This window comes from Eretmochelys imbricata, chromosome 7 (genome assembly GCF_965152235.1).
Source record: "Eretmochelys imbricata isolate rEreImb1 chromosome 7, rEreImb1.hap1, whole genome shotgun sequence".
NCBI lineage: Eukaryota > Metazoa > Chordata > Testudines > Cheloniidae > Eretmochelys > Eretmochelys imbricata.
Genome location: NC_135578.1, coordinates 37518264 through 37541287, shown reverse-complemented (window position 1 = coordinate 37541287; position 23024 = coordinate 37518264). Strand labels below are relative to the sequence as shown.

At 44.8% G+C, this 23024-nt stretch overlaps 1 protein-coding gene across 1 annotated transcript; it reads left to right on the top strand.

The window, feature by feature from the left end:
• The first annotated feature begins 1138 nt into the window (after positions 1 to 1138).
• LOC144268090 (uncharacterized) lies at positions 1139 to 12890 on the top strand. Its single transcript, XM_077822680.1, has 4 exons — positions 1139 to 1660; positions 9412 to 9553; positions 11287 to 11827; positions 12468 to 12890. The coding sequence occupies exons 3-4, from the start codon at positions 11492 to 11494 to the stop codon at positions 12477 to 12479; spliced, it is 348 nt and encodes a 115-aa protein (XP_077678806.1). The 5' UTR covers positions 1139 to 1660; positions 9412 to 9553; positions 11287 to 11491; the 3' UTR covers positions 12480 to 12890.
• The last annotated feature ends 10134 nt before the right edge of the window (positions 12891 to 23024 follow it).

Genomic DNA, 23024 nt, shown 5'->3' with positions numbered 1-23024 from the left:
TTTGAGAGCAGGGGGAGCCGCGTGGGGAGAGGGGGTGAAAGACTCCGGCTCTACGTGTGGAGTGGGGTCTGACAACAGCCACTGCCCGCCCCTCTTCTGTGACAATCAGTGTGACCATACGCCTTGCCCCGCCGCCACTGCGCTTCCTGGGGGCTGGGGCTCGCCCTTCTCCTCCGGGAGCAGCTGCGGCGGGATCTCTTTACTCACAGCTGGCTGCTCTGCCTCGCTTCTTTCTGCTCCCTCCGCCTCAGCCTCTTCCGGGATGCAGGGGCTTTGGCTACTTGCAGGGAGGAGAGGCGAGCTCGGCTTGCCTGCCAGAGCTCTGCTGAGCTGTCTGCTCTTCCCCTGGGGGAAGTAGCCTGGCAGTGGGGTGTCACACCCGCCCCAGTAGCTGCAGTTTTGGATGTAGCTGGTGCTGCTTCTGTCAGCGTGAGAGACTAGCTTCCCCTAGCGAGGCTGGGCGCTGCTCGTTCCCTTGCGGTGACCTATTTGTGGATGTGTCTGTGCTCAAATTTGTTTCCAGCCCGTGTAGCAGCAACATGCAGGAAAACCACCCTCTCAACAGGGTAGAGGTATCATCGACCGTCTGAGGAGGACGCAGTGCCTGTGTAGCCACTGCAGGACCTGTGTTGACCCTCCCAGTCTTCCAGCAGCTGGCCCACACTGCCCCATTCCATTACACTGGCTGCTAGTCACACTTTTAAACTCCACTGCGCAAGGCTCACCAACCAGAGACCACCCTCCTGCCTTTACAACCTCCCCTGTGTTTTTGAAATGCCTTTTCCTGATTGCCCACCTTGGCAAGCATACCTAGCAGCCAGGGGTGAAAGTAACATAAAACTCTCACCTGTATGGGGCCTGGCTCTGGGACCCCAGAAGAGGCGGAGCTGGGGGTCAGCCTCCACCAGCCAACTCTTCCGCGCCACCCAGGGCTCCAGCCATTGCCGTGGGAGCCCCAGGTCCTTTTAAATCACCAGGCCCTGGAGAGCTGCCCCTTCCCCCCAACACCTTTGGCAGCCCTCCCAGGAGAGTCCTTAAAACTCTGCCACAGCAGCGCTTTAACATTGGCTGTGTACAGGCCCATACCGGTGGCAACTTCTTACTAGTACACCGTACTGGCCCACTTTCACCTCTGCTAGTAGCTCACCCTTGTTGTGTGCAACCGCCCAGCTGACCATGGCAGCTCCGCGCACTAGTTGTGCTCCTGCCTGGATCAGACAGGAACTAATGGTTCTCCTGTACATTCACACCTACAGGCCACCTGTAGAAACATGGACATTTTACATGTGAGCAGATTACACAGGCAAAGGGGTATGACAGGAATCAGGAGCAGTGCGGTGTGAAAGCAAAGGCACTGGCATCAGGGAAACCACAAGGTGAGGGAGCACAACAGTAGATCTGCGTGCTTCACCACAGACTTTCTGTTTCTACAAGGAACTACATGCCATGCTTTGCAGAGACCCCACCAGCACACTTCAGACCACTGTGGATACCTGAAGGACCCTGAGACAGGGACCCCTGCCTTGAACAGCGGGGAGAAGGAAGAGGAAGAAGTGGTAGATTCCAGTCATGGAAGCCAGGAGCTATTTGAGACTGCCACAGCCTAGCCAGTGTCACCAGGCAAATGCAGATGAGCCTGATGAAGGGGAAGGGAACTCGGGTAAGTGTGTCTATTCATTTTTCCTTACAATGTTTAAATGTAAAGATGGCACCCATCCCATCCCCACGTTAACAAGAAAAAAGATACTGACTTTTCATTATTTTACTCTTATGAGAAGAAGTAGAGACACAACAGATGGAGGTAAAGTTGGCAACTGCTTTTCTTTCCCCTATTGGGGTAGCCTGGAGGGGGGCTATGCAAGCACTTCATTTATGTACATGGGGATATCTGTTTTATCCTCCTAGAGATTTCAGTTCAATTTTCTGGGTGAGGACTGCAGAGGATCTCCATAAGTTTTCTAAGGATAGCTGCCTTATTTCTTCCTCCATGGTAGGATACTTTTCCATGCCACTCTATGATGAGTTTGGATGGCACTATTGCAGTAAACAAGCTCATAGTATATGGGCCTCAGTGGCTTCAGGAAACCAGTAACAACTGTGTTCTCTGTGCCTTTGACACACTCAGGAATGAGATCAGCTAAAATCACCACCGCCTGTGGATATAGTGCCAACATTCACTGCCATTGCCCTATACCCATAGGGACCAAAGTTTTATAGCTTCATGTAACAGAAAATCCCTCCTCCCCACCCCAATCCATGGTAGGCCATACGCACCATGGTTGGGGCTGGAGAGCAGTGCTGTGTCCAAGGCACTCTGAAGCTAAAGTGTCAATCAGCATTTCTTATTCAAAGTATTTATTGGAATAAAAGAAGGGAGTTTTGAAACATTTTTTCCCTTTGCATTGTGACTGTAAATCCAATGACACATCTGGCATGGCAGCCTTGAAGGGTGCCCCTCCATGCCTGTAGAACACCTGACCCTGAGGAGGAGAAGAAAGAGGATGAGGGAAGCAGGATCTTGCAGAACATGTCAAGCCGGTGCTGCATTGGACCGTGAACAAAGGGCTTGGAGGGCCAATATGACCAAGAGCATAGAGAAAGAGGAGAAGAAACAGGGCCCAGGAGTCCCAACAGGATAAGGAGAAGAAAATGCCACCAAGACATAAAGGGTCTTCTCAGGCAGCAATCCTAAATGCTACAGACCTTGGTTGACCTCTGTAGGTCAAAAAATCCCAGACTCTCCACCCTCTGTAGTCCTTGGAGGACTCCATGTTTGCCATTCACTATATCCTCCAACATATCACATGTCACATTACTACCCCTACCACTGCATGCCAGGAAACAATAAGGAAAACCACTGTTTCACATACAATAGCTTTGGTTCACACAGGTCAGTTTATGTGTATCAATAATGGGCTACATTTGTGCACTCAAATGGACATAAGCATTTATTTCCTTTCTCATTTTAAATTTTTGTCCCATTACATTGAAAATTTTATATATGTTGCCTTTGGATTTAAAAAAAAAAAAAATTTAACATATTTCTGCACTCCTCCCTCCCCACCCTAAAATTCTATATTTTGGAGAATCAAAATTACTGTATTAGTTCACAACAAATTTTGCAGAATGCATAGCGGTAGTCAAAACAAACAATACTTGTAAATGCACAGTAAAAACCACATACAGTAATTCAGAGCTTTCAGAAGACACAAAGTCATATTTATAAATTTATAGCAAGCACTATACAGTTCTTAGCAGCACCCAAAGCTGCAGGCCCAGACAATATCACCACAGAACAATACTGTCTCTGACCATTAAAGTGCTCTTTCAAAGCCTCCGTCAATTACACAGCTCTATGTTGGGCTCTTGTAATAGCCCTTGTGTCTGGCTGTTCAAACTCAGCAGATAGCAGAACCACGTCTTCCCTCCATCCTGGCAGTAGCTTTTCTCCCTTTCTCTCAGAGTCATTATTAAGGATACAGTTTGGTCACAGAGGTCATGGATTCCATGACTTTAACAGATCTCCATGTCTTCTTTAGCTTCAGCCCCAGGCAGCAGGGCTCAGGCTTTGGCTTCAGCTCTCCCATAACCATACCCTGATTTTGTACATTTTTCCCTATGATTGTTCTGTGAAATTTGCTTTATTTTAGTATAACAAAATCATATTCATAGACATTATACAGGATAACAGGCAGCTACAACCATTGGGATATTTTTCTCACTGAGATCCATTCTAGTGAGTAAACACTGCTAGTGTCCCTTCAATCCACCAAAACCACACTATCATTCTTCACCGGCTGAGCCAGCAGTTGAATCTTTCCTTGGTGCTGTTAAGGTGGCCAGTGTACAGTTTCATGAGCTAGAAGAACAAGGGGAGTTTGGGTCACACAGAATCACTATTGGCATTTCGATATTGCCCATCGTAATCCACAAGTCAGAAAAAAACATCCCTGCTTGCAACTTTCTGGACATTCCCAAATTCTTAAAAATGCAAATGTCATGCACCTTCCTTCACCAGCCCACATTAATATTAATGACACATCCCCCCCATGATCCACCAATGTTTGCATGACCATAGAAAAGTAGCCCTTTCTGTTGGTTTACTCCAGGGGTGGGCAAACTACGGGCCAGATCCAGGATTGCCACCCTGTGGCGCCATGGGCCCCACGCCACTTCCGGAAGCGGCCGGCACCATGTTCCTGCAGCCCTTGGGGTGGGGTGGGGTGGGGACAGAGGGCTCCGTGAGCTGCCCTCGCCTGCGGGTACCTTCCCCCGCAGCTCCTATTGGCTGGGAATGGGGAACTGCAGCCAATGGGAGCTTCAGGGAGGTACCTGCACCCCACCTCCCCCAGGGGCCCAGATAAGCGGCACAGGGCCGGAGCCCACACCCCTCACTCCTCCTGCACCCCAAACTCCTGTCCTGAGCCTCCTAACCCCCTGCCTTGATCCCCCTGCTGCACCCCTCCTGCGCCCCAGCCCCCTGCCCTGAGCCCACTGCCGCACCCCTCCCACACCCCAACCCCACATTGATGGCCCTGCATGCAATTTCCCCATCCAGATGTGGCCCTCAGGCCAAAAAGTTTGCCCACCCCTGGTTTACTCTGTAGAAAAGTGGGCTGCTGCCACAAGTAAGGATATACATGCCTATGCAGTCTGCTGCCCCACTGCAGTTCTGGAACCCCACTTTTGAAAATCCATCCATTATTCATAGAATATCAGGGTTGGAAGGGACCTCAGGAGGTCATCTAGTCCAACTCCCTGCTCAAAGCAGGACCAATCCCCAATTTTTGCCCCAGATCCCTAAATGGCCCTGGGTTTAGCAGGCCAATGCTCAAACCACTGAGCTATCCCTCCCCCAATTCTCTGCATGTTGCTGAGAGTTACAGGCCTGCATTAGCAGGAGATGGTTAATGGCCCTACATGCTTGCATGATGATGGCCTCCACCGTAGCTGAGGATTTTCCAACTCCAAAATGATTTCCCACTGACTGGAAGCTTTCAGTACAGGATTGCTACCAGAGTGCGATCACCTCTTGCTTCTCCATTGTTAATGGATCTCTCATTCTGGTATCCATATGCTGGTGGATTGGAACAAGCTTGGCACGCAGATCTAAAAATGTGGCCTTTTGGATGCAAATGCTGCAACCACTGCTCATCATCCTAAACCTGCATTATGATGTGATTCCACCAGTCAGTGCTCATTTCTCGGCCCCAGAAGCAGCACTCCTGTGTCTGCAGCTGCTCTGTGAATGCCACCAACAACCCTGAATTATTTTTCTCTGTTTCTCAGCAAACTGTCTGCGAAGAAATCTACATGTTCCCCATTGTTGCAGTACTTCCTGTGGGTCTGTAAATACAGGAGAATCATGCATCCTGTATTTGCAACATTCATGAGAATAGCGCAGAACTCTGCAGGCTCCATGCTCCTGTCAGAGATAGGAGACAATGAAAAGTGCTATACAGGTTTGTGGGATTTTTTAAAGGCATGAAAATTATGGGATTTGGATGGCATTATGGGAGGATAAATTTGCATGCTAGGAAGTTTACCTGAAGCTCCTAGACATCCCTGGGCGAATCCTTTTTATCCCACAACACACTGTGAAAAATTCCCAAAAAAGACATTGCAGTAGTTGGCAGCATGTGGCACACTGCACCAGGATACTTATCTATGGAGCGCTGCACTTTACATGGACGCAAGCATGCTAGGTGAATACATACTGTACCAAAGCAAGCCGCCAAGTATGCATGCATTTGAGTGATACACAAACTTTGGCAGCTGTGTGCCTACATAACTTGTGTCTACCACAGTTTGTAGTGTAGACATGGCCTCACTCCAGCCCTGGCCAAACCTCACTATTAATGAAAAAATCGTGAGAGGTGGCAACACTGTATTACCCTCCCTCCAGCCATCTGTATGTACACATTAACGTGTGTTAAAAGTCTAGTGTACAGATCGGAAAATGGTATTAAGAGGAAGAAGGATTGTCCAGTGGTTAGGGCACTAGCTTAGACCATGGGAAGCCTGCATTCAATTCTCTGATCACCACAGATTTCCTGTGTGATGTTAGGTAAGGCCTTCCTGCACAGGGGTGTTGCAAGCATGGATACATTAAAAATTGACAAATTCTTTGAGATCGACTGATGAAAAGCATAATATAAGAGCTATGTATTACTACCAGATATTACCTCTCACATGTTTGTTCTGGGCTACAGATGTTTGTTCTTTACCAGTTTACAGATCTGTAATATCAATATGTTTCTTGTATCTAGCTGACTGGATTGCAAGGCTTAAAGTTTGTAAACTTTACTAGTTAAGCAACAGTTGTAGCCTAGAACAAATGTATGGAAAGTGTGTAAGACTAGCCTTTGCAAATGTGTTAAGTACCTCAAGTTAATTAGCAGTCAATTAACTCACAGTATAAAAGTTTAATGGAAACAAGCCCAAAGGCTCAGAGCTTGTCTATACTTAAAACACTACAGTGGCCCTCCCATAGCGCTTCAGTGTAGACACTACGTATGGCAACAGGAGGGATTCTCCTGTTAGCTAGGTAATCCACCTCCATAAGAGGCATTAGCTAGGTCGGCAGAAGAATTCTTCTGTCGACCTAGCGCTGTCTACACAGTGATTTAGGTCAGCTTAACTTTGCCGCTCAAGGGTGTAGATTTTTCAAACCCCTGACCAACATAGTTAAACCAACCTAATTTTCTAAACGTAAGTCAAGTCTCAGCCACATTGTGTCCTGGAACAATACTTTGTAGAGCATATATGTTTGCATTTACAATCATGTTAACTGCAGATCAGTTAACTCAACACCAATAACTCTTGCCTAAATAGGCCTGTGATGGCATGGAGGTTTTTTCCAATCCGTCATATTTAGGGCTTGTCTACACAGGAAAATACCAGTATAAACAACTAAGGTGTGAATTTAAACCAATATAGCAGTATACCTCTATGTGTGGAAATTTATGCCAGCCTAAGGACTAACCTACACTAGAAAAGCTTTGCTGGCATAGATATGCCAGCAAACTCTCCCAGTGTAGATGCAGTTTATACTAGCAAAACCATGCTTTTGACAACATAGCTTATGCCAGCAACAAAATAAGCTATACTGGTAAATACACTTTTTGAGAATAAATACATTAAAAGATTGTGAAGCACTTCGAGATCTGCTGTTGAAAAGCACTATATAACAGCTAGATAAAATTATTAGCCTGTATAACTGCATCTACATTAGGATTTTTCTGGTATAAAAATGTAATAAATAATCACCCTCCTTACCAACACTGTGATAACACCAAACTTTTCTAGTGTAGTCCTGGCCTAAGTGTCTTATTTTAGTTTAATTTATGTCATTTTGGTGAGGGTTGAAGCTCAATCAAAAAAAAAAAAAAAAAAAGGCACTCATACCAGAAAATGTGTCCACATGGGGCATTATAACAGTTTAACTATAGTAGTATAACTGGTAAAATTTTCCCTTGTAGACATACCTTTATTCTCCCCTCTTTCCCACTGCCACAGGCCTTGTCCTGCAAAAAGAAAAAAGACCAACAAATAAAACCGATATGATATCTCCAAAGAGCAAGACCCTGACACACACCAAAAGGCATGTTTTATAAACATGAACTGAACTTTTCCTGTAGAGTAGTTTTTATTAAATTGTTATATTAAACCTTGTGTCCAGTTCTGCCCTCAGATGCACGTATACAACTCACAAGGCCTTAACAGGAGTTGTATGCACATCTGACTGCAAAATCTGGCCCAGAAAAACAAGTAATTTTAAGCCATTTAAACACTAGTTATACAGACATACTTAATTTGTATAATACTGTGTCAAGGAGATAGGTTCTGGCAGAGCCTACACTGTGCACTTTATATAAAGAGTTGTAAAATATGAGATAAACAAGACAACATGAGACAAAAGAAACCCAAGAAAAAATAGAGAGGAAAGGGGAAAGTGATCCCAGGATAAGTGATATTGATAAGAGACTGCTGATTAATTTTTAAACTTGTAATAGAGAGAAGAAGCCACACAAAGCTTACCGTTATAGGAGAGAGAAGAAGCCACACAGTCATAGAAAAAGTTAACATATTTAGGGAACAAACTAAGCCAAATTCCAAATAGCTAAACAATGAAGTATTGTAAAGAAATATAGCCATTGCAAGGAAAAAGAAAGCCAGAACAAGGAAATTGAGCAACAAAACAAAATTATCACAACACAAAAATAGAAGTGGAAAAAAAAACAGTCAAAATAAAGTAGAAGTTATTAGTGTCTTTCTTGGTTGATTTGTTTCATGTTCATGTTTGCTTAGGTTGACAGTACAATACAGAGTCTCTCACTTCATTTGTGTCATGCTCTATTATGTCCAGATACAGCTTCAGACAGAACATCACAGAAGATCTCACTATGTACAAATGTGAGAAGTAGGGTGGCCAGTGATTAGAGTGGGGGAATGGAAGTCAGCACTCCTGAGTTCCATTCCCAGGAATGCCACTAATCATTGTGTGATCTTGAGAATTATCTTCTCTGTGCCTCAGTTTACTATGTGCAGTATCAGTACATATATTTTTCATCTACTTGACTGGGATTATACAATTTAGTTTCTAAACTGCTTTAAGATCCTCAAATGATGAGTGTAAAACATTGGTCTTAAACTTTCCACACCATTTAATTGCAATTTCACTGCATTTAAATAAATACATAGATAAAAACAAATGTGGATAAACTACAAGGAACAGCACAGACAAGACTACTGTTAGAGCATATCTACGCTACAGTGGCACAGCTGCAGCTATGTTGCTGTATCATCATAATGTAGATTGCTTACATCAGTGGAAGGGGTTTTTCCATTGATGTAATAAGCCACCTCCCTAAGTGGCAGTAGCTAGGTTGACACAAGAATTCTTCCATTGATCTAGCAGCATCTACCTCAGGTGTTACGTTGGCTTAACGATGGGGGGCAGAGGGGTTGGAATTTTTCATGCCTTTGAGAACACAGCTAGGTTAATCTATATTTTAAGTGTCTACCAGGGCTAAGTGAAAAAAGTAACAAAGCAAAGACAAATAAATGCACACACAAAGTTCTCAGGGAGGAATGGCTATAACAGTACTTCACTTTTACCTTCAGCCTACAGTATTTATATCACTGGGTACAAAAGAAGTCCAAGGTAAACAGGTTGTATAGAAAGCATCTTGAACAAATCAAGGCATTAAACCAAGCGATGAAAATCTAAAAGGTAAGCTATTCAAAAAAAGAGCTGTGACACACTAAGAAGGAGCTTATTATTGCAGCTGTTTGTAGCTTTGTTATATTTTACAGCTAAGCCTTAAAAGGATTTGTGGCCCTTATGTATTTGGTGTGGTAAAAGATAGTGGAAGAGTAATTATTTCCCCCCCTCCATTTTAAATTTAGATTGCATGCATGTTTAATGCACAGCAATGGGACATCCTAAATATGAAGCTACTATCAAGGCAGCAAGCTTGATTTTTCTGGAATGGAAAAAATAAAATGGAATAAAGCTGTTTACATTGGTTCATCCCAAAATGTCCTGGAGGTAAGATTAAAGAAAAATAGCAAGAGTATTGCAGTGCTAAACTTTTACAGTAATTGATACTCACATGAATAGTTGCTGTTTGGGTTATTTACAGTATATACTTTTTCTCCCATGGTGAGTCACAACAGCTAGATCTTAAAGAGGACTGTTATTTTATTAAAATGGCACCTAGCACATTTTAGGCACCAGACACCTTTCTCCCTCTCCCCAAGAGAGTTTACAATCTAAAATTTATCATCAGTGGTGGGTTAAATCCTGCAATCTTTCTTCACATAGATCTCCCATTACCTTCAAGATAAGACTAAAACCTGCAAATGGACCCATGTGGGCAGACTCCTGCAGTCATCCAGAGCCCATTTAAGTCAGACTCCACACAGGTGTACCTGGGCAGATCCATTTGCAGGATCTAACCTCAAAATATTTTTTAGTTTTAGTAAGGACCTATTTAACTCACAATCTATGTTGCTATAGTTATGTGCTATAAGAATAGAGAAATCTCACACTTTAGGTCCTCTAAGTAAAATATGCCTTTCTTCTATCCAGTGTAGCTTTGCCACAGGGCCCTTATGAGACAAGCTTAGGTATAACAGTTTGTCAATTGTATATGGTTGCTATAGTTTTATTTCAGAGTAACAGCCGTGTTAGTCTGTATTCGCAAAAAGAAAAGGAGTACTTGTGGCACCTTAGAGACTAACCAATTTATTTGAGCATGAGCTTTCGTGAGCTACAGCTCACTTCATCAGATGCATACCGTGGAAACTGCAGCAGACTTTATATATACACAGAGAATATGAAACAATACCTCCTCCCACCCCACTGTCCTGCTGGTAATAGCTTATCTAAAGTGAGTTTTATTGCACTCCACTCCAGTGTATATTTTGAAATAGGTTTTTATAGGGCTGTCAGTTAATCAAAGTTAATGCCTGTGAATTAACTGAAAACAAAATTAACGCATTAATTGCATATCTGTGGGTGGGGAGGGACGCATCGGCGGCAGAGGCGCTGAAGCCGCAGCCCAGAGCTTTCCAAGGTGGGTGGGGAGGCAGGCAGGCTGAAACTCCAGCCTGGAGCTGTAGAGGGGCTGAAGCCCCAGTCTGTAGCTCTGTGGGTGGTGGAGGGACAGAAGCCTGGAGCTCTGAGTGGGTTGATGCCCCAAGGAGGGCTGAAGCCCAGAGCTCCCAGCCTATATTTGAAAATATAGAACCCCCCAAATTTTTTAAATAAATGGTATTCTAACATTGTTTAGCAGTGCGGTTAAAACTGCGATTAATTTTTTAATCCCGTGATTAATCGTGATTAATTTTTTTAATCACTTAACAACCCTATTTTTAAAATGTATTTCCAGTGTCAAAACAATTTGTTTTTAGTACCTTCTTTATCTCTTGAGACAAAGGGCTTGTTTACACTGGCAAGTTTTGTCGCCAAAACAGTGATAGTTTACACACTGCAATATGACTTTTTTTCGAAACAAATACCTAGTTTTGGCGACAAAAAACTACCACCCCAGTGAGAGACTTTTGTCTTTTCCCCTTCCTTTATTGTCAACAAACAGCCAGTGTAGACACCACAGCTTTTTTTCCCCCGATTTTATTGGCCTCCAGAAAGTATCCCACAATTCCCATGCTATTGCTCTGGTCGGCGGTTTGAACTCCATTGCCCTGCAGTCAACCCGTCCCTCCCCCTTGCAAGCCCCAGGAATTTAAAATTTCATTTCCTGCTTTCTGGCTTCCCAGAGGAGCTTCCCAGGTGGCTTCCCAGGTCAGCATGGCTGGCTATTGCACCAAACGCGCTCCCACTTGGACCACCTCTGAGTTGTTGGATCTGATCAGTATATGGGGAGAGGAGTCTGTTCAGTCACAGCTGCGATTGACCCGTAGCAATTGGGACACATAAAAGCAAATTTATCGAGGCTTGTGCGAAAAGAGCTATGATTGGGACATGCAGCAGTGTACAGCGAAGATAAAGGAGGTGAGGCAGGCGTACTATAAGGCAAAGGAGAACCATCGCTCTGGTGGTGCACCTAAGACCTGCCGCTTCTATAAGGAGCTGAATGCTATCCTCAGTGGTGACCCCACCTCCATCGCTGATAGCCCCGTGGATACTTCGCAGGCAGCGGAAAGAGGAGGTAACCTGGAGGCTGAAATTCTGGATGAAGAAGTCGAGCTAGAAGAGGATGTTGTTCTCCCAGCGGGGTTGCCTGGTTCAGCAGGCAGCCAGGAACTTTTCTCCACACCACAAGAGCTCATCTGGGAGCAGGAGCAGATGAGACGTCGGGTAAGTTGCTGTGGGTTGTGTAGGGAATCGAAAAGTGGGAGGCAGGTAGTATTTTCTGTGAGCTGGACATTGCCCTGTGTAGCTAATCTGCATGGCCAACCAGGGTCTCAATGGACATCGAGACCTGCAGGGAATCCTCCAGAGAGAAGTTCTGGAAAGTTTCCAAGAGGTACTTGTTTATCCTCTGCTGCAGATTCCAAGGGATTGCAGCCTTGTTAGTTCCCCCATTGTAGGAAACTGTACCATGCCATTTAGCAATCACTGGAGCTGGGACCAAAACGGCACATAGCTGAGCTGCATCTAGACCAGAGTGAAAGCCGCAAGCTTTCAGCAGTTGTGCTCTGGTTTCCCTGGTAACCCGCAGCAGCGAGATGTCAGCCAGCGGGTTGGCCACCTGTGAAAAAGTGTGTGATAATCTTAGAATGAGTTCCCTGCAAAGCTGCCCTGCAAGCCGTGACCATTTTGTCCGTACGCACAGCCGCCTTCCCCCCACTCCCCACGCTCAGCATGATTGGGGTGCTCGCGGAGCTGTGTGCCTGCCTAGAGTGTCAGAGAGAAGGTGATTTCTACTAGCAAAAGGCCCTTGTTACTAAAATGTTTCAATCATTTGCTGGAATGTAACCATCCCTCTTCTGTTCAGCAAAGACCTTGAGGAATACGCCATGCACCCCCGTGGACAGGCTTCAGCAGATAAGGAGGAACCCTAGGCACAGCAAAGAAGACATGTTCCAAGAGGTGCTGCAGCGTGGTGAGAGACAGACCAGGGAATGCAAAGAGTGCTGGGAACCCGAAAGGCAGGGCGGAAAAGAGACTGCTGCATTTGCTAGGCAAGCGACCGAGCAGATGATAAAAGCGATGGAGGATCAGACAGAGACGTCAAGTCTTTGGTACAGCTGCAGACTGAGCAGATCCGTGGTCGACCTCCACTGCAGCACATGCAGATGCACAATTCTTTGCCAACCCCACCCCGCTCTGTGCCCACACATTCCTTTTCACTTCACAGCCCTCCTGAGCCTCCCCATCACTCCACCCTCTCTCACAGCTTGCACAATGATAGCTGGAGCTACACACAGTTGTGAGGTTTAACTCTTTTTAACAATAAATAAATGTTGAGGTATTTAATGGTACACTATTTTTATTCTGTGTTCTACAAAAGCGTATAGCAATCAATTCACTCTCGGGAACAGGCTTCTAAGGCATTTTGTTGCATCCATCTTGGGCCTCAAAATTGTACATGGATGTACCAGGAAAGCAATTCCAAAACAGACATGTGTTATTGCCCTTCATTGTCAAAGTGATTCCTCAAAGCCTCTCTGATGTTAATAGCAGCCCTCTGGGCTCCTCTGACAGCCCTAGCATCTGGCTGTTCAAACTGTGCAGCCAAGTGCTCTGCCTCAGTTCTCCACACCTGAACAAACATTTTGCCCTTAGATTCACACAGATTATGCAAAGTGCAGCACGCGGCTATGACCATGGGAATATTATCCTCAGTAAGGTCTAGCCTGCCATTGAGACACCTCCGGACAGCTTTCAAATGGCCAAAGGCACATTCTACCACCATGCAGCACCTGCTAAGCTTGTTGTTAAAACTCTCCTTGCTGCTGTCCAGGTGTCCTGTGTTTCATGAGCCAGGGCTGTAAGGGGTAAGCTGGGTCTCCCAGGATTACTGTGGGCATTTCCACATCCCCCACTGTGATCTTGTGGTCTGGAAAGAAAGTCCTTTTCTGTTCCTGAAGATGCGTGCGTCATGCACCTTTCCAGACCAGCCTGCACTTCATGTCCGTGAAATGCCCCCGGTGATCCACAAGCACCTGCAGACATCTCTCCCTTTTATCATGTTCTTTCTTCCCTCTTGGCTTCCCCCTTCAGAGTCAGGTGAGCATTACCTCATCTTAGTCCCAAACTGACCAAAGGAAGGGGGGGTGACTCACTCAAGAGTCCAACAGATCCTTTGTTGTTGCCTAGGCCAGTGTCCTTTGTTCCTGTAAAGCTGGGCTGGGTTTGTTCCATATATTCCCTGAGGAGGTGTAAACTGCCCCTCTGCTTCTGGAGAGTTTTTTGCCTGGGCTTGCTTTAAGCCATGAGGACATATTTTCAGCCTCATAACTATATACATGAAATTACAATCTATAACAAAGATTACTATAACATTACCTTAACAACAATGCTCAGTACATCATGAGCTGTCCGAAGACACCCAGCATGACAAACTTTGCATTAGATACCACACAATCATATTATAAGCATGAACATGGGACTGCTGGGTGTTCCCCCAAGGTACAGAACATCACAGTATGATATTGTAGATATCCAGTGACTCTGGGCTTGTTACATGTAGCAGCATGGAGGATTTATCTGATTTCTGTGAATGCAACTTGCTTCTAGGAAAATTTGGAAACATTGCAACCACCTCATCCAGTTCTCTGCCAGACTCCCTTCTAGACTACAGGATTCAGATGGCTTCATTCTATTTTTGCTGAGATTTAGTTTTCTTCTGATATCTTGTAATGAAGTTGTGACACAGAGGTGTGTTAAGAAACAACTTTTCATGGCTCCAGTCTTTAGACATGGCTCAAGTTACAAAAGGCTGATTGATCCAGCCTGATGACTGGGTCAGTGTCAGTTGACTCCATCACTGTTACATGCACTGGGTACCAGTTTGTTTACAAATGCAGTGAAGTTTAATTAAATCACTGAAGTTATGTAAGTTCTGGCACCTAATTATCTGAACCTGCCGCTCCCTATATCCTACTGATATAATTTCTATTGGATCACCGTTCTTATTGATTTTGGAATTGAGATCTTAAAGAGCGGTGGCAAGGTTCTCAGGGTTTAAGCCTCTGGGACATGATCTTTATGAAGATCTGTCAGGGGATGTCTACACTACAATAAGACACCTGTGTCTAGCCCAGATCATCTTACTCGGGCTCAGGCTTATAGGGCTATAAAATTTGCAGTGTAGATGTTCAAGCTCAGTCAGTTTGGCAAACTTCTAGGAAAAGTACAAGACATCTGCTAAGTCAAGCTGTGTACCATTTTATGGGCAGAATATGCAAGTTTGAGACTCTTTGGAACAGTATTTTGTTAATTTAATATGGACATGCTAAGGTGATGGGTGATTTTTATATAAAAATCAGTAAATAAATATCGTGTTTGAACAATATATTAACTTCAGTGGAAAAGCCTAGTCAGTCATGCTTTCCAGCTCTTCTGCTTGCTGTTTGTGGAGTCATCCCAATTCCATACACAATAAATATAACACTTAATGATTTTGGCATGTGTTCTATTTGTGAAAGCTAACCAGACTGGTTTATTGGTCTTATTTTTACTTCCTGAAAAAGAGCCTAACCACAATAAAATGTACTATCCAGAACAAGGTACAAAAGTTGGTTTAAAAATAAAGTATAAATAGCTCTTTCCTGAAAAAATCTTTCAGAGCTTAGTGAATGTATAATTGTTCAGGTACAGAGGACTTTTGTTTATTTCCCCTACACTAGTTTGTTGCCCAGTTCTGGGCTACATAAAGATATTAGTGGTCTGTTGATTCTGAATAACCTTGGATTATTTTTTTATAATTAGGGCTTCTGTTATTTTATTGACTTCATTAACAAAAATTTGCTACAGTACATAGTTTCTATAGAAACAACTTAAGAGAGTAATTTCTACAATACTATTAAAAAGCCTATAACAGGCAAAAAGACAGTTTATAGCAGGCAAAGAGGTGTTCACATATTCATTGCTATTGAACCTGTACTGATGTCATAATAGGAAAAAGTATATAATGAGAAGCTGATGTTAAAATGCATGATATTTTTGCTGTACACTTAGAAGTAATTTTGTAAAAAGAAGAGCTATTAAACAGCTGGGGTATAGGTGATGAAAGAGATTGACACTTCCCTCTTTCCTCTCCTAGATCCCATCCACTGAGATTCTTTAACAAAAGTCAAACCTTTTTACAATTCCAAAAAGGATTCCATTCCCATTATCACATGTTGTGTATTATGTACTGAAACCCCATTTACTTAACATAATGCTCAGCTTTTAGCAAAGAAAGAAAGATTCCCAAGAATGAGGTTCAAAAGCAGTCTAGCCAGCACATTTCACTAACAGATTTGAAACTGCTCTTCTATATTGCTGTCTCCAGACAAAGCCAGACTGATTAGAATACAGGTACAAGATGATGAACACATTCAACCTTTGAATGACTCCAGGCGTTTCTAGTCAATTGGAACCTATTAGCAATTAATGAGTCCATCTTAGCCCATATACAGGCATTGAGAGACATTAACCTTTCAGTTATTATATAAAAAGGTGTGCAAAGTACACAATAGTATCTGGTTTCGGAGTAGCAGCCGTGTTAGTCTGTATTCGCAAAAAGAAAAGGAGTACTTGTGGCACCTTAGAGACTAACCAATTTATTTGAGCATAAGCTTTCGTGAGCTACAGCTCACTTCATCGGATGCATTCCGATGAACTGTAGCTCACGAAAGCTTATGCTCAAATAAATTGGTTAGTCTCTAAGGTGCCACAAGTACTCCTTTTCTTTTTACAATAGTATCTGACATTTAGTACAACCTTACTTATTGAAAGTGTTTCAGGGGCTTCCAAAACATTCAGATAAACAGATTGAGAAGTAGATGATAAAATGCAGGTGTTATCCTTGGGAGATATATTCACATTTTACTTAGCCTGTGGGATACTGCACATTGGAATTTATAGCAAAAGATACATTGAAAGGGGCATAGTCATCTTAAAACTCACATGCTGTAACAAGTGTGTGTTTGTTATTAACTTCCTAGGCCTTGACTGTACCAAGAGATTTTGCTACAGAGTTGCCTGTTGTAACTATACCAGTACAAACCCCTAGTGTAGTCACTCTACATTTTATCCTGGTTTCAAACTGGAGTAAGCTGCATCAGTGCAAGTCACTATGTATACTGATGCAGCGCATCTACTATGGGTGAAGTCCTGGTCCCAGCTCTACAGAAAAATTTTTAAGAACTGTTTTTATTAGACTTTTTTGTTAAAAAATGGAAACATTTCTATTGGCCTTAAGTTTTATAAGAGTAGGAGCTGTTTTTTTTTTCTTAGAAATTCAGAAAAACAATTTAATGAGGAAGACACTAATTAGTACAACAATAATTATTACAGACATCGGGGAAATAGCAATGCAAACATAGAAGTCTATTGTTCTGTCACTCTCCAAAAATCTGTATGTTGGAATTAAATCTTTCAGCAAATGCTAAGAAATGAATTGAAAAATAGGAAAATCTGTTGCTGTCATAAATATAAAGGGAAGGGTAAACCCCTTTGAAATCCCTCCTGGCCAGGGGAAAGCTCCTCTCACCTGTAAAGGGTTAAGAAGCTAAAGGTAACCTCGCTGGCACCTGACCAAAATGACCAATGAGGAGACAAGATACTTTCAAAAGCTGGGAGGAGGGAGAGAAACAAAGGGTCTGTGTCTGTCTGTATGCTGCTTTTGCCAGGGACAGAACAGGAATGGAGTCTCAGAACTTTTAGTAAGTAATCTAGCTAGGTATGTGTTAGATTATGATTTCTTTAAATGGCTGAGAAAAGAATTGTGCTGAATAGAATAACTATTTCTGTCTGTGTATCTTTTTCGTAACTTAAGGTTTTGCCTAGAGGGGTTCTGAATGTTTTTTAATCTAATTACCCTGTAAGATATCTACCATCCTGATTTTACAGGGGGGATTTCTTTATTTCTATTTACTTCTATTTTCTATTAAAAGTCTTCTTGTAAAAAACTGAATGCTTTTTCATTGTTCTCAGATCCAAGGGTTTGGGTCTGTGGTCACCTATGCAAATTGGTGAGGCTTTTTATCCAACATTTCCCAGGAAAGGGGGGGTGCAAGTGTTGGGAGGATTGTTCATTGTTCTTAAGATCCAAGGGTCTGGGTCTGTAGTCACCTAGGCAAATTGGTGAGGCTTTTTACCAAACCTTGTCCAGGAAGTGGGGTGCAGGGTTTTGGGAAGTATTTTGGGGGGAAAGACGCGTCCAAACAGCTCTTCCCCAGTAACCAGTATTAGTTTGGTGGTGGTAGCGGCCATTCCAAGGACAACGGGTGGAATACTTTGTACCTTGGGGAAGTTTTGACCTAAGCTGGTAAAGATAAGCTTAGGAGGTTTTTCATGCAGGTCCCCACATCTGTACCCTAGAGTTCAGAGTGGGGGAGGAACCTTGACATGGTGGCATAGCGGTGGGATTAACCTGAAATCATTTTGAGATCCAGTTGAGATTTTTTGAACTAGAAATACAGATTTTAAAAAGAAATTATTTTTTCCTTTGGAAAGGAAGTCCAGAAAGCAGTTGAAACTGAAAGCAGATTGTTTTTTCTCTGCTTTGTGGCCAAGCAGAGACAAAAGGGGATTATCTTGTGAATTGCAGGTTTTCTTTGCCTGGAGGCAGGGTACTTAACTCCTGCAGGGAAATTCACAGTCTTCCAACCCAGAGGTTTTTTTTTTCTTTTCTTCCTAAAAGTAAATAGGGGGTGTGTGTTCTACCCATTTGCTTTTTCTTTGGGCTGGATAAGCAGGTTTCCAAGTAGTTGGAATTTTTTTGCTTTAATTTGGACCCAGAGCAGAGACAAGGGAATTGTCTTTTTCTGTAGGCTGACAATCACTATCAGAGAATAGGTATTCTATTCCAGCACAGCAAAATTTTACAGCCAAGTTTTGTTTGTTTATTTCTAAACCTCGGGTGTAAAGTTAGTTAAAAACAGAGAGGTTAGAATGACCAAATCCTCAGCTCGACTACACCTGGAATTAGCCAAATTTCAGGCTGAGGAAAAACAAAGGGAACATGAAAGACAGATAGAACTCATGCGGCTGGAGCAGGAGGTACAGGAGGCTGCCCACAAGAGGGAAATGGAGGCAAGGAAGCATGTGGAGGAGGAGAAGGAAAAAGAGAGGAAGCATGTGGAGGAGGAGAAGGAAAAAGAGAGGAAGCATGTGGAGGAGGTGGAGAGGATAAAGGCCCAGCAGAATATACCAACAAACCCTAGCAATCCTTCTCCAGGTACCACTTCCCATCCCAGAAAGTTCCCCACCTACAAGGCAGGTGATGATACTGAGGCCTTCTTAGAAAACTTCGAAAGGGCCTGCCTTGGGTACAACATCTCTACTGACCAATACATGGTAGAGCTGAGGCCGCCGCTCAGTGGACCCTTAGCTGAGGTGGCAGCTGAAATGCCTAAAGAACACACGAACAAGTATGAACTGTTTAAATCCAAGGCGAGAGTCAGAATGAGGATAACACCCGAGCAGTCTCGTCGGAGGTTCAGAGCCCTAAGGTGGAAACTAGACATGTCATTTACCCGACATGCCTACCACATTGTGAAACATTGGGATGCCTGGATATCAGGAGCAAGTGTTGAATCTCCAGAAAATTTGCCCTTCCTAATGCAAATGGAACAATTCTTAGAGGGTGTTCCTGAGGAAATAGAAAGATACATCCTAGATGGGAAACCCAAAACTGTAATCGAGGCAGGAGAGATTGGAGCCAGATGGGTGGAGGTGGCAGAGAAGAAGAAAACTGGTCGCAGTTGGAGCAGAGACCAGAAGGGACCACCCCAGACCACACCCTATTACCGGGGGCCGCCCAAAGCCCCACCTACCTCCCAAAGAACCCTCCAGACCCCTTATCGTCCCACCACCCCGTTCTCCAGCAACCCTCCTCGCCCCAGTGACCCGTCAGCTGGACGATGTTTTAAATGTAACGAGCTGGGGCATGTAAAGGCCAACTGCCCCAAGAACCCCAACAGATTACAGTTCATTGCACCGGAATCACACCAGAGGTCCACAGGCCCAGATACCTCCCAGATACCCTTGGAGCGGAGAGAAACTGTGAGTGTGGGCGGGAAGAAGGTCACCGCGTGGAGGGACACCGGAGCACAAGTGTCAGCTATCCATGCTTCCTTAGTGGACCCCAATTTAATCAACCCAGAGATCCAAGTGACGATTCAACCCTTCAAGTCCAACTCTTTCAATTTGCCTACAGCCAAGTTGCCTGTCCAGTACAAGGGCTGGTCAGGAATGTGGACTTTTGCAGTCTATGATGATTATCCCATTCCCATGCTGTTGGGGGAAGACTTGGCCAATCATGTGAAGCAGGCCAAGAGGGTGGGAACGGTCACCCGCAGCCAGGCTAAACAAGCCGTGAGGCCTAGCTCTGTTCCGGAAACTTCTATCAGGACCTGGTCAGAGGTGATGGACCCGGACCCCAGGCAAATGTCTGCAACAGCAGTAGTGGATCCAGTCCCAGAGACCCAGACGGAACCAGTCCCAGAACCGGAACCAGCCGAACAACCAACACCAGACCCCGTGTCAGCACTGAATCCAGTACTTGCAACCCCAACACCAGAGGGCCCCACCGAACCTGAACTGGCAGCAGCCGATAACCCTACACAAGAGGCTCAGCCGGAGCCTGAATCCCAACATAGTGCACCAGCGGAGAGCGGTTCACAGTCAACAGAAACAGCTCCATCCCCTATATCGCTTCCAGAGGGACCAAGCCTAGGTCCCCAATCCAAGGAGGAACTGATGTCTCCAGCATCAAGGGAACAGTTCCAGACCGAACAGGAAGCAGATGAAAGCCTCCAGAGAGCTTGGACGGCGGCACGGAGCAACCCACCGCCTCTCAGCTCTTCTAATCGATCCAGGTTTGTTGTAGAAAGAGGACTTTTATACAAGGAAACTCTTTCTGGTGGACACCAGGAAGACTGGCATCCTCAGAGACAGTTGGTAGTTCCAACTCAATACCGGGCCAAGCTCTTGAGCTTAGCCCATGATCACCCTAGTGGCCATGCTGGGGTGAACAGGACCAAAGACCGTTTGGGGGGATCATTCCACTGGGAGGGAATGGGCAAGGATGTTTCTACCTATGTCCAGTCTTGTGAGGTGTGCCAAAGAGTGGGAAAACCCCAAGACCAGGTCAAAGCCCCTCTCCAGCCACTCCCCATCATTGAAGTTCCATTTCAGCGAGTAGCTGTGGATATTCTGGGTCCTTTTCCGAAAAAGACACCCAGAGGAAAGCAGTACATACTGACTTTCATGGATTTTGCCACCCGATGGCCGGAAGCAGTAGCTCTAAGCAACACCAGGGCTAAAAGTGTGTGCCAGGCACTAGCAGACATTTTTGCCAGGGTAGGTTGGCCCTCCGACATCCTCACCGATGCAGGGACTAATTTCCTGGCAGGAACTATGAAAAACCTTTGGGAAGCTCATGGGGTAAATCACTTGGTTGCCACTCCTTACCACCATCAAACAAATGGCATGGTGGAGAAGTTTAATGGAACTTTGGGGGCCATGATACGTAAATTCGTAAATGAGCACTCCAATGATTGGGACCTAGTGTTGCAGCAGTTGCTCTTTGCCTACAGAGCTGTACCACACCCCAGTTTAGGGTTTTCCCCATTTGAACTTGTATATGGCCGTGAGGTTAAGGGGCCATTGCAGTTGGTGAAGCAGCAATGGGAGGGATTTACACCTTCTCCAGGAACTAACATTCTGGACTTTGTAACCAACCTACAAAACACCCTCCGAACCTCTTTAGCCCTTGCTAGAGAAAACTTACAGGATGCTCAAAAAGAGCAAAAAGCCTGGTATGATAAACATGCCAGAGAGCGTTCCTTCAAAGTAGGAGACCAGGTCATGGTCTTAAGGGCGCTCCAGGCCCATAAAATGGAAGCATCGTGGAAAGGGCCATTCATGGTCCAGGAGCGCCTGGGAGCTGTTAATTATCTCATAGCATTCCCCACCTCCAACCGAAAGCCTAAGGTGTACCATATTAATTCTCTAAAGCCCTTTTATTCCAGAGAATTAAAGGTTTGTCAGTTTACAGCCCAGGGAGAAGATGATGCTGAGTGGCCTGAAGGTGTCTACTACGAAGGGAAATGTGCTGGTGGTGTGGAAGAGGTGAACCTCTCCATGACCCTTGGGCGTATGCAGCGACAGCAGATCCAGGAGCTGTGCACTAGCTACGCGCCAACGTTCTCAGCCACCCCAGGACTGACTGAACGGGCATACCACTCCATTGACACAGGTAATGCTCACCCAATTAGGGTCCAACCTTACCGGGTGTCTCCTCAAGCTAAAACTGCTATAGAACGGGGGATCCAGGATATGTTACAGATAGGTGTAATCCGCCCCTCTGAAAGTGCATGGGCATCTCCAGTGGTTCTAGTTCCCAAACCAGATGGGGAAATACGTTTTTGCGTGGACTACCGTAAGCTAAATGCTGTAACTCGCCCAGACAACTATCCAATGCCCCGCACAGATGAACTATTAGAGAAACTGGGACGGGCCCAGTTCATCTCTACCTTGGACTTAACCAAGGGGTACTGGCAGGTACTGCTAGATGAATCTGCCAAGGAAAAGTCAGCCTTCATCACACATCTCGGGCTGTATGAATTTAATGTACTCCCTTTCGGGCTGCGAAATGCACCCGCCACTTTCCAAAGACTTGTAGATGGTCTCCTAGCGGGATTAGGAGAATATGCAGTCGCCTACCTTGACGACGTGGCCATATTTTCGGATTCCTGGGCAGACCACCTGGAACATCTACACAAAGTCCTTGAGCGCATAAGGGAGGCAGGACTAACTGTTAAGGCTAAGAAGTGTCAAATAGGCCTAAACAGAGTGACTTACCTTGGACACCAGGTGGGTCAAGGGACTATCAGCCCCCTACAGGCCAAAGGGGATGCTATCCAAAAGTGGCCTGTCCCAAAGTCAAAGAAACAGGTTCAATCCTTCTTAGGCTTGGCCGGTTATTACAGACGATTTGTACCGCACTACAGCCAAATCGCTGCCCCACTGACAGACCTAACCAAAAAGAAACAGCCAAATGCTGTTCAGTGGACCGGAAAGTGTCAGAAGGCCTTTAACAAGCTTAAAGCGACACTCATGTCTGACCCTGTACTAAGGGCCCCAGACTTTGACAAACCGTTCCTAGTAACCACAGATGCATCCGAGCGTGGTGTGGGAGCAGTTTTAATGCAAAAAGGACCTGATCAAGAATTCCACCCTGTAGTGTTTCTCAGCAAAAAACTGTCTGAGAGGGAAAGCAACTGGTCAGTCACTGAAAAAGAATGTTATGCCATTGTCTACGCTCTGGAAAAGCTACGCCCATATGTTTGGGGACGGCGTTTCCACCTGCAAACCGACCATGCTGCACTAAAGT

What these genes read in the sequence shown, in the direction of transcription:
- LOC144268090 (XM_077822680.1), top strand. Translation starts at nt 11,492, where the DNA reads ATGCAGCAGTGTACAGCGAAGATAAAGGAGGTGAGGCAGGCGTACTAT.